Source organism: Electrona antarctica (genome assembly GCF_951216825.1).
Source record: "Electrona antarctica genome assembly, chromosome: 12".
Classification (NCBI taxonomy): Eukaryota; Metazoa; Chordata; class Actinopteri; order Myctophiformes; family Myctophidae; genus Electrona; species Electrona antarctica.
The window spans coordinates 7,784,606-7,797,232 of record NC_136793.1 but is presented as its reverse complement, the minus strand read 5'-3'; the positions used below and the strand labels follow the sequence as shown (position 1 = coordinate 7,797,232).

The 12,627-nt window shown below is 42.6% G+C and overlaps 1 protein-coding gene across 1 annotated transcript in view; it reads right to left on the bottom strand.

Annotated features, from left to right (window-relative positions):
• Positions 1 to 12,162, bottom strand: part of lnpep (leucyl/cystinyl aminopeptidase) — a 56,985-nt gene extending 44,823 nt beyond the window's left edge. The window contains exon 1 of the mRNA XM_079516693.1: positions 11,645 to 12,162. Coding sequence (XP_079372819.1) covers positions 11,645 to 11,672 — 28 coding nt within the window. The 5' untranslated portion in view covers positions 11,673 to 12,162. The remainder of the gene's footprint in view (positions 1 to 11,644) is intronic.
• Between the last annotated feature and the right edge of the window lie 465 nt (positions 12,163 to 12,627).

Genomic DNA, 12,627 nt, shown 5'->3' with positions numbered 1-12,627 from the left:
AGCCATCTAGCCTTTTATATATGTCTATGATGATGGTGACGTGCATAGCCATTACTGTATTAGCCTTCATGTACAGTATATCATCATCATCATCATCATCATCAGAACCCTCATCCTGTCTTGTGACTTCCATAACAGCTACCTTCGACATTTCATCCACACACACACAGTTACAGAATGTTAAATTGTTAATTCGGCCAAATTCAATCATGGCTAAGCAGGAAAAACGCCTCGCGGTGCAACTTGTGTCTCTCTGCCACAGACTACACGCTGGAGGTCCATTCATAGGCGTACTGGAGCGCACACAAAGAGCGCACAGTGTGAGCCTGTAATTGAGTCTATCTGTGTGTGTGCGTGCGTGCGTGTGTGTGTCTCTGTGTGTGAGCGTGTAATTGAGTCTCTGTGTGTGTGTGTGTGTGTTTGTGTGTGTGTGTGTGCGTGCGTGCGTGGCTGCGTGCATGTCTCTGTGTGTGTGCGACTGTGCGCGTACGTGTGCGTGCATGAGTGCGTGTCTCTGTGTGTGTGCGTGTGCGTGTGTGTGTGCGTCTGTGCGTCTGTGTGTGTCTCTCTGTACGTGTAGTGTGCGTGTGCGTGCGTGCGTCTCTGTGTGTGTGCGTGTGTGAGCGTGTAATTGGGTAATGGGTTTAGAAGTGCAGGAACACAGACAGAGGAGACACAGTGAAGTCACAGGACACAGTGTCACACGCACGCACACACACACACAGTCACAGGACACAGCGTCACACGCACGGAGACACACATGTACTGTTCACCACTTTTTCATCGCCAAACTAATGGCGGAAATGTTGGTCATCTACTGTGTCTGCGTCCACTATATGCTCCCATAATACTGTGTCTGCGTCCACTATATGCTCCCATAATCGGCCACCGATGTGTGATCGATAAGCTCACAACACGTTGTGAACGATGACGTGAATCATTTTGAATACGCAAACTAGTTTCGGATGGGAGAGTGTCCTCCTCCACAGCCAAATATGCATATAGAAATGTATTGAAATTTATTGAAATGATTTCCAGCACAGGATGAAATCCTCTACGCCAGACTCATAACAGACATAAATACATATTAAAACTCACAAGTACATGTGTTCATGTGGTCCCGCACTCTGTTTTTTTTTTCTTATATCTATACATAATACAGTTTCAAAGTCCCGTATTTACCAGTCTAGGACCTTACAAGCCAGCCCTATAGTTATACAAAAAATATTTTGTTGACCAAAATGTGTCAAGTCTATTCTTAAAAGTGTTGACTGAAGGAGCCTGGACCACTTCCTCCGGAAGTTTATTCCATGCTCTGACAGCTCTGAGTGTAAAGAAATTCTCTCTTTTCTGAATGACAATTTAGTGGTAAGAGTTTAAGATAATTTCCTCTCAACTCATTACCTGCTGTCCCACACACACACACACCTAGAGCACCGAAGTCTGACGTCAACATCGGTTAGGGCGCAAATCCACAGGTTCATGTACTTTTTATTTGCACTGTAATCCCCATAGGGGGATTTTTAGATCGCCTCATATAAGAACTGTGCTTGAAAAATAAACAAATCATCCTGACGGCCGTTTCACTCATTATGGATATGAAGAATCAACTGACTGAGAAAACGTTATTGTTACTGCTACTGAATTAGTTACATTTTCGCTAGAAACAGACTGTATATCATATACTGTATGAGTGACCGACTGTCGCAAACGATACAGACACGCCTCCTTGACAATAACGCAGAGACAGCTTGTTATGGATCACAATGCTTATAGTAGACAAAGAGTGATGTCAGGACTTTGGCGCTCCATTAATTTGGGGGTCCTCCTCCACAGCCAAATACATATTAATCTGGGGGTCCTCGACATGAACAAAGTTTGATAATGAGAACCACTGATATTCATTATAGCTATGTACTAGTAGGTATGTGGCATATAAATTGAGGAATGACATTTTTGATCGCACAGCCCCAGAAAGTAAAAACAATAACAAGTGTTGAATTGAACCGGTCAATTTACCTATTATTTTATGATTTACTAAGTAAAGGTAGGTAAGTGAACATGACCTTGGGGCAAAACTAGAACATGACTTGTACTGTACTTGTAGTGTGCTTGTAGATCCGCTATTTTTCAGAGCGAATGTTTTTAACTAAAATCTTTGCTTCTGGGGAGGTCCCTGGAACAACATATTTTGAGATGGGGGTCCGCAGCTAATTACATAATAATTCTGGGGGTCCTCGACATGAAAAAGGTTGAGCACCACTGACAGAAACATAGGTTTTTCAGAAAACTGCTAGAAGCCATTTGTTTTAAAATCGGCCTCAGGTCTGAATGGGTAAAAAAGTGTTGACTCTGTCTATCTGCATTGATTCTGTCTATGCAGATAGACACACTGCATTGACTCCGTCTATCTGCATTGACTCCGTCTATCTGCATTGACTCCGTCTATCTGCATTGACTCCGTCTATCTGCATTGACTCCGTCTATCTGCATTGACTCCGTCTATCTGCATTGACTCCGTCTATCTGCATTGGTTCCGTCTATCTGCATTGACTCTGTCTATCTGCATTGATTCTGTCTATCTGCATTGACTGTCTATCTGCATTGACTCTATCTGCATTGACTCTGTCTATCTGCATTGACTCTGTCTGTCTGCATTGACTCTGTCTGTCTGCATTGACTCTGTCTGTCTGCATTGACTCTGTCTATCTGCATTGACTCTGTCTATCTGCATTGACTGTCTATCTGCATTGACTCTATCTGCATTGACTCTGTCTATCTGCATTGACTCTGTCTGTCTGCATTGACTCTGTCTGTCTGCATTGACTCTGTCTGTCTGCATTGACTCTGTCTATCTGCATTGACTCTGTCTATCTGCATTGACTCTGTCTATCTGCATTGACTCTGTCTATCTGCATTGACTCTGTCCATCTGCATTGACTCTGTCTATCTGCATTGACTCTGTCTATCTGCATTGACTGTGTGTGAAATCTCTCTGAATCTGACATACAGGGGAAGTGAAAAAGAGAAAAAGAAACACCCAAAACCACAACAGCAGCAAACACAGAAAAGCCCAAAGCTTATAACTGCTGATAGTACACACTTCCTGTTTTCACCAGACAACCGCATGCTCTTGTAATGTCACATAACTCTCCATGTGCGTGCGTGCGTGCGTGCGTGCGTGCGTGCGTGCGTGCGTGCGTGCGTGCGTGCGATTCTAATGTATCATAACTCTCCACATAAACACATCACATGTACGTCAACAAACAACTGCAGCCTGTGACTCAGGTCACACCAGGTGAAAACCACAGAGAGAGAGAGAGACAGAGAGACAGAGAGAGAGAGAGAGAGAGGACAGGTGTAAACAACCTGGAGAATTAACAGCACACCCATTTTAGCTTCTCTGCACTGGCTGCCAGTTGAATTTCGAATCAACTTCAAAATTGTACTCATCACATTCAAAGCCAGCCTAGGTCTTGTGCCACCTTATATATCAGACCTACTGCCCCCATACATACCAGCCCGCAGTCTGAGATCCTCTAACAAAGCACTCCTAGCCCTACCAAAGGGGCCCCTGAACTCGACCGGTCGCATGGCCTTTTCCTTTAGGGCCCCCACCCTATGGAACGCTCTGCCCCTGGAAATCAGGCTCGCTGAGTCAATTCCACATTTTAAATCTCTACTTAAAACTCATTTTTATAGACTAGCTTTTAATTCTGATTTCTCCTGATCGTGTCCTATTGATTGTTTACTCTGCCTTGTATTATTAATTGCTTTGCATTGTTTCTGTGTTTTTCCTGCTGTGTGCTGTTTGCTTTTGCTGTTTCCTTTTGTAAAGCACTTTGTAACGTTGTTTTGAAAGGTGCTATAGAAATAAAGCTTTATTATTATTATTATTATTATTATTATTTAGACCTGATGACGATTCTACAAAATGTCTTCTAAATCCTGACAGTTTTCTGAAAAACCCTATGTTTCTATGTCAGTGGTTCTCAAACATTTTCAAGTCAAGGACCCCCAAAATTATCTGTACCCCATCTGAAATTTCAGGGACCCCCCAGATGCAAAGATTTGAGTTAAAAATGTTCGCTCTGAAAGAATATATTCAAACATTTGGGCCACATTTTCACGATTTTTCTAAAAAAGCAGACCTACAAGCTCGTAGCGCGGCACTCGGTGCCGCGCTATGAGCTTGTAGATCTGCAATTTTTCAATAGCTAGAGTATAACATAATGCTTAAAACACCAACACCAGAAATGGGTTAAACTTTAAAGTATACATTTCACTGTGTGCAAACGATACAGAGACACCTCCCTGACAATAACCCAGAGACCCTTTGTTTATTTTTGGACCACAACGCTTATATGAGATGATTTTAAGATGAGCCCATGTTATTCTCCATAGAGAAATTACTTCCGTGAACCAGGGGATGAGCGAGTGAAGTCAGGACTTCGGCGCTCTACTGTGTAACACTGTAAACAGTCGATGCATTGATATCCCTGCTCTTTCCTGGCAATACAATGCTACGACAACTAGATTTTTTGTCCAGCTCATGAGCCTGTGATTTTTACGGCTCTAGCAGTGATTCTCAACCCGTTTTATTTCAATGACCTACAGTTTGACATGCATTAGTTTAATCAGGTCTACGGACCCCCCATTTAATGGCATTTCTATCTCTGGGACCCCCAATTTATATTTTAGAATCAATGTTAATTTAACTCTGAGAGAGAGTTACAGACCCATAAGGGTCCATTTGGTTCCTAACTATGTTTTTGCTGGGGACCCCCTGGAACTCCCTCAAGGACCCCTGGGTTTTTATTTAGTTTCCATGTAGTTTTCGTCAGTGGAAAAAGGTAGTCAACGAACATTTTTCGTCTTAGTTTTAGTCGACAAAATCAACACTGTTGGGAACCAGTGCTCTAAGGCAGGGGTTCTCAACGTTTTTGGCTGGCGACCCCCAAAACGACTCTGGCCATGTCTCGCGACCCCCCCCCCCCTCCCCGCGCGCGCGACGGCGGGCAGTCGCGTGGGGTGGGTTGCTGGCGCTTCAATTCCCAAAAAGCATAATAAATAGGCTACTGAAAACAGATATAATCATTAACGATCGCTTTAATTATTAAAGTTTCGTTTATGCATGTAGGCCTACATATAGGCCTATAAAACTCTTAATCTTCAGACATGCAGTTGCAAAATAAGAAATAAAATCACCACTCCAGACATGCAGTTGCAAAATCAATCAAATAAGAAAAATCACTACAGCACAGCAAAACAAAATGTACACAATATATATATATATTTACAATATAATTGTAAATATATATATATTTTTTAATACTTTCTGAAAACAATCTGGCGACCCCCCGAAATTATTTGGCGACCCCCCGAGGGGTCGCGACCCACGGGTTGAGAACCCCTGCTCTAAGGGGGAACAACAGCATGCCTTATTGCCTTGTGTTTGTTCTAATAACTCCACACACAGTCATAAACGGCCAACCACACAGGCAGAGATTAAAATAGGGTGCATTTTGCATCCCAAACCGCAGTTTATAGTTAAGGGATGCCATAAAACAACGACCTCTGCATCCACGGGATGCACTACTGTACGTTTTTTTATTCCAGTTTATTTTGCTAGCTTCAGTTATAATAATCATTTATTCTTCTGTTTTCTACATGAATAATATAACCACATTATAAGTTATAACCATATAAAATGAAATGGGAGTTAAATGCTGCAATTTGTAAAAATGGCAAAATATGACTCCTATAACATGGTTGAAGTGGGACTCATTATTAATGTCCATGGGACTCATCTAAAAGACCATCCCTGCATCCAGGGACTCATTACATTGAAACCTATTTACATCACTGCACAGGTTATTATATAAAGATATTTGTTCTAATAACTTCACAGCAGTCATAAACGCCCAACAACCACACAGGCTATTATATAAAGCAGATGGCACATGTCGAAAAGGCTCTGCCTTCAGTCCCCTATCAACAGAGAGAGAGAGGCCTTATCTGTCTCACACACACGCACGCACGCACGCACGCACGCACGCACGCACGCACGCACGCACGCACGCACGCACGCACGCACGCACGCACGCACACACGAACCGCACGCACGCACGCACGCCCCGCACGCACGCACACACCAGGTTTATAGCAGCCCTCCTATATCAAACGCACAAGCCTAACAGTCGTGCAAACAAACACTGCTTGCTTTCTGTGTATAATATAATAGAATAACCTTCACTTCCAGTACAGGACCAGAGCACACGGTCTGGGGGTGTGGAGTGTGGACAGTACTATATTGGTAAATGAAATATAATTAAACGAGGCTATTTATGGAAAGATAGAAGAGCATACGTCTAAAAGCTGTTAAACCATTCTGAACGGGAACCCCTTTTGGTGTTGTAAGCATTATGTTATATTTCAGCTATTGAATCTTTTTTTTGAAAAATCGTGAAAATGTGGCGCAAATCTTTGAATATATATTCTTTCAGAGCGAACGTTTTTAACTCAAATCTTTGCTTCTGGGAGGTCCCTGGAACAACATATTTTCAGATAGTGGTCGGCAGCCAAATAACTTATTTGGGGTTCCTTGACATGAAATATTGAGCACCTCCACTAATATAGAAACATAGGTATTTCAGAAAATTGTCAAGACTTTTTTTTTTTAATTTCAACGTCAGGCCTAAATGGATTAATGATGTGGCCAGGGGGGGGGGGGGGGGGGGGGGGAGGGGAGGAGGGGGGGGATTACTTTTAGCATGTGCATCATCAGCCAAATGCTGGTAGATTTGGCCTGTAACACATTGGTTGGGAATACCAACCTATGCCGCTGTAAAACCCATTCATCACTGTTTTAATTTATGCACGTTTGTACCTGAGCAAGATTAGAACCAAAATGGGTCCATCTCTTTGGTTCCATTTGTACCCGTGTTGATTTCGTCGACAAAAAAATGGTTCGTCAACTAAGACTAAATATGTTGACGATTTCGTCAACAAATAAAAAACTAGACTAAAATGTCAGGAAGGGACTAGTGGACAAGATTTCCATTATCCAGTATAAGTAATTTTACACTTGGTTGCATGCTGAAAATAGCAGATCTACAAGCTTGTAGATCTGCTATTTTCAGCAAAACAAGTCATTACGAATTTACGACGGCATCAAGGCCTGCCAAAATAAATTTTAGTCGACTAAATCAACTGAAAATGTAGTCTACGAACATCTTATGACATTTAGTCGACTAAAACTAGACTAACACTAAAACATTCCGGTTGACTAAAATGTGACTAAAACTAAATGAAAACTATTCAAGAGACTACGACTAAAACTAAAATAGAAATGTACTGTCAAAATCAACACTGATCTGTACACACTCAGAGTTACATTAACCCATTTTAGGCAGGAACCCCTTTTGGTGTTTGCATTATGTTATGCTTTAGCCATTTGTAAAATAGCAGATCTACAAGCTCATAGCGCGCCACCGAGTGGCGCGCTACGAGCTTGTAGGTCTGCTATTTTTGAAAAACCGAAGAACGACTGACATAGAAACATAGCTTTTTCAGAAAACTGTCATTTTCAAACAGACATTTTTAGAATCTGATCTCAGGTCAAAATTGGTTTAACACTGAGGACTTTACGGCCTGGGTCGGCCTAGCGGTCCAGGCACCTGGGCTGGTGGTGATCCGGCCTGACAGCGTGTCGCGGGTTCGAGTCCCGAGCCCGACGACCTTTGCTGCGTGCCATAAAAGGCAAAAAGGCCCCTAAAAATATCTTAAATAGACAAAAACTAAACTGAGGACTTTACTAGTGCAGTGATGTAAATAGGTTTTCAATTAATGTAATGAGTCCCGGGATACAGGGATGGTCTTTTATGTAGATGTCATATTTTGCCATTTTTACAAATTGCAGCATTTAACTCCCATTTCATTTTATACGGTTATAATTTGGTTATATTCAGTGTAGGAAATAGAAGAAATGATTATTATAACTAAAGCTAGCGAAATAAACTAGAATAAAAAAATAACAGTACAGTAGTACAGTAGTCCATCCTGTGGATGCAGACGTCGTTAACTATAAACTGTGTTTTGGGATGCAAAATGCCCCTTATTTTAATCTCTGCTAGTGTGATGACGGTTATAAGACATTGAACATTGTGTCCTGGTTGGTCTGTTGCCAAATGGGCAGCATACTGTTTAATAGTAAAGACCCTTTTTTTAATCAAAATGGGTGCTGTTTGGATCAACACGTGATATGTATGGCATCTGGCATTTTCGTTTATAATGTAATGCAATTTCCGGGTCATGGGTAGGATATGGCCGACTTCCAAGGATTAAACAACCACCAGAAATATAATAAACGAGCTTCAAATTACATGTCACAAAAATGCACATAAGCCTCTTCACTTTACAGGACACACACACACATGCACGCACGCACGCACGCACGCACGCACGCAAAATTAATTTCGCTCCTATGCCACCAAAATGTGGAACGCCCTACCAACAGCCATTAAGACATGCAAATCCCTTGACTCCAGGGCACCTACGGACGGCTGCAATTCAAAACTGGCCCCCGTAAAAATCTGAATCCCCCACCCACCCCTTTTCCCCCTCACTGTATGTTTCTTTTCCCTTTTTACATCCTCTATGATGATTTCCTGTTTTGACTATAATAGTTGTGTATATTCGTACGTCTCTAAATGTTTTGATGAATTGAAAATGGTGGGCCCTATTGTAAACAAGTGTAATGCTTTATGGTGTCGTCCACTCACAGTTAACAGTTATTGTATTGAGTTGTACTTGTAACTAAAAATACATCGCATGGAGGATGCACCTGGGACGTATCCTCAGTGATGTATCCTAAGGTCAACGGGGTTTCGGGTCTACCAACATCATACCCCTCACTCAGGCGACCCAGCCGGGGTTGATCAAATCCCGATTTACGTCCCAGTAGCTAGCCTCGATCAGTCCATCAGGGAATGAGCAAGGCCACACAATCCGTTGCTCCGGAACTACTCTGCCGGGACTGGGAGAACCAAATTCTGGCACGTGGAAGGACTAGGCTCTGTGGGTTGACTCCTGTCCGGGCCCCTCCTACGTCTCACCAGGTCCACTCCTGCTCTCACCAGGCCCAGGACCAGTGCGTTGCACCAGACTCCCAGCACCAGGCACTTCATTCAGGAGTGGTGGATTATAATGGCCCTCCTAATGGCCTCACAGAGGTTTGTTGGGCTTCCTCCTCACGGAGGACACAGGCTGGGGCGCTAACCCATACTGCTCACCTCCTCACGGAGGACACAGGCTGGGGCGCTAACCAATACTGCTCACCCGGGTTTCCATCTACATTCCGGCTGTCACCCGTCTCTCCGGTGGTCACCAGACTATACCCGGTTGTCACATAGTCTATTCCTATGAGTCACTATAAATAGAACTATAACTTGAAATGTACTGTAATTCTGCAAACTGTTAATAAATCAATGAAAAAAAGCAGAGGTTGATAATTAAAATACTTGGTAACTCCGCATATACGTATTAACTGCCATTGCATCCTCAACTGTAGTAATAAACAGGGCATTCAATAGTCATTGAATGCCCTGTTTATTAAAAAAATCACACCTGTGTGAACTGAGTGGTGTAAGGTTTTATATAGCATGATCAGCTGTGGTCTGACGTAATGTCTGACGTAATCAAATCACACCCGGATGTGATTTCACAACTGGCTTTTTTTGTGCAGAAAAAATGAGCATGGTTGCTACGGTCATCCAGTTCACCCGGGTGTGATTTAATTACGTCAGAAATTATTTTGAACATAGCAACCATGCTCATTTTTTTCTGCACACAAAAGCCAGTTGTAGGAGTGGTTTACACCACTCAAAAAAGGGGGGGGGGAAGAGTATATCTGCTGTCCCTTTCAATTGAACAAATTAATAACTTTTTCTAAAATATTTTTTATCCCACGATTTTGCAACCCATTTTTTCCACCCAGTGTCAATTATCTAATGTAATCCTGGGCACTAGGCTTCCTCTGCCAACCTGGGGGGGAGGGGGCAGCGGACTGACCTCATGTCTCATGCTTCCTTCTATGCATGAGGAGTCCAAGCTGCTTCTTATCACCCGACAGGGGGGAATTTCCCCGGCCGGACGTAGCGCGTGGAAGGAACACGTTATTTCGACCAGTTCATTTCCCCTCCATCAGGCGCCCCAGCTGGCCAGGGGGAGGCAGTTTACAGACCAGGATTACTGGGAGAACATGTGGGGGTACCTACCCTAGGGGACACGGGGAGAACATGTGGGGGTACCTACCCTAGGGGACACGGGGAGAACATGCAAACTCCACACAGCCCTTTCGTCAACCCCGCCTCAGGTATGGGCACTGATGACACGGAGGAGGGAGCACGCCCCCAGTGCCCACAGTGTCCCCAGCGGGAATCGAACCCAGGACCTTCTAGCTGTGAGGCGACAGCACTACCAACTGTGCCACCGTGCCCCCACAAATTAATAACTTAAGTCAGAGTACTGTGCACTGTCGACAAATTAATGGAACCTAATGGACCTGTAAGGTTACATTACCAGTGATGATTTCACTAGTGTAATGGTTTAAACCAGGGAGTTCCAGGTGGTCCCCAGCCAAAGTATTGTTAAACATCTGCATTACTTAATCTACAAGAAGTCTATACACAAATTAGAGAATGTAGAAGAACAATAATGTTTTGATCAACGTTTTGCCTGTTATCTCTCCTAACCGTACCAACATCAATACAGCATGGAATTGAGGACAGAATCAACATGAACAAAATAGTCTAATAGTCATTGTGTCTGAGAGGCTGAATCTCATCAAATGGTGGTCCGTGGCTCAAATGCTGAATAAATAAATAATGGACCTTGGTATGAAAATGGTTGAAAACCACATAGCCGATTTGCTCGCTCTTATATCATCGAACGTCATCATGACGTAACATGTCGATTTGCTCAGACACACATGACGTAAATTCTCATCTCATTGTAAATCGGAATGTAATGTTTGTGTTAGGACAAACATCTCTACAGCTGTATATAAATAGGAGGGGCTAATAGTAGCAACCCTTTAAACTAAAAGTAAGACCAATATTATGTTGGTTTTGTTGCCAAAATGGACAGCATGTGTTTACTAGTAAAGAAGAACACTTGCTTTACCTTCACCTGATATTACCAGGATCAACAAATGGTTTACTGTAATCAAACAACAGCAATAGTTTGGTTCCCAACTTCCTGATGAGAAATGTCAAACAAGCTAAACAAGTTTCAAACAAATGACTCGTGTCACAAATAAGAACACACACACACACACACACAGTCAGGCACATCCTCTCCATTGAATGTACGTAGCACACACACACACACACACACACACACACACTACAGTACAGTATAGCTGCTAACTCTAACATCAGAGGCTACAGTTGGTTAGCTATATATTAATAACATAGCCCCAGAAATGGCTGTGATGATGATACTGATATCGCATACATAACATTACATACATCATTCCATGTATGATATAATTCATTATTAAACATTAAATGTAACGCACCAACTGTACAGTGTGTTAATATCAGTCATAATAAATGAATACATGGTCTGCGTTCATTCCTACCTTGGTTGTTGCTGTCAAAAGGATCCATGTCGTCTCCTCTCTAGTCTGTCCTCAACAACAAACTGTTGTTTATATCACAACAACAACAACAACACTATAGTGTGAGTGTTGTGTTAGCCTGTTGTTTAGCCACCGCGGGCTAATGATGACACTATAAACGCTGTTGTGTGTGTGTGTGTGCGTGCGCGTGTGTATTGTAACCGTGTGTCAATGGATGTACACACACACACAACTATAGCCTGCTGCTGTGTATTAAAGTTAGCTACCGTTAGCTGTAGCCTCTCCTGCTGCTGCTGCTTCCACAGTAACTTCACTGTCCTCCAACATCATGGATGAATTATTATTATTATTATTATTATTACATTATATAATTCCTTTTCGGGTATTTTATAATTATTACAATTATTAATAATAATTATGTGTCGTGCTGTTTGTGTGTGTCTGTCGCGTCGCTTCAAAGAAAGCTAACTTTAAAATATAAATAAACAGACACTAACTACTATAGGCAGCAACATGTATTTGGGTTGTTGAGCGCGCGCGCGCGTGCGTGTGTGTGTGTGCGTGCGTGTATGTTGTTGTTGTTGTCTATCCACGCGCACGACACCAGATGACAGCTTCCTCCTCCAGGGCTCGAGCGGACGCCACGGACGGTAGGCTAGTGTCTCGCGCCGAGATTTACCGCAGATCTACAAGCTCACAACGCGTCGCTTCCGCGACGCCTTGTGAGCTTGTAGATCTGCGGGTTTGTCGAGCAAATATTGTTTTTTAGGCTGAATGAATGAATCCTTTCCTTCCCAGGCAGTGAATCAATCACAGCTTTAAAAGTAGCCTACTTAAAAAAAAAAAAAACTCATTATTATATAATTATAGAAATTAAGCCTTGCCTTTAAACTAGAATGAATGAATGAATGCTGGTTTATGCTTTCTTTTCATTATCTTTATTTTGTATCATTACTTTTGTTTTGCTTTATAATGTAAACCTG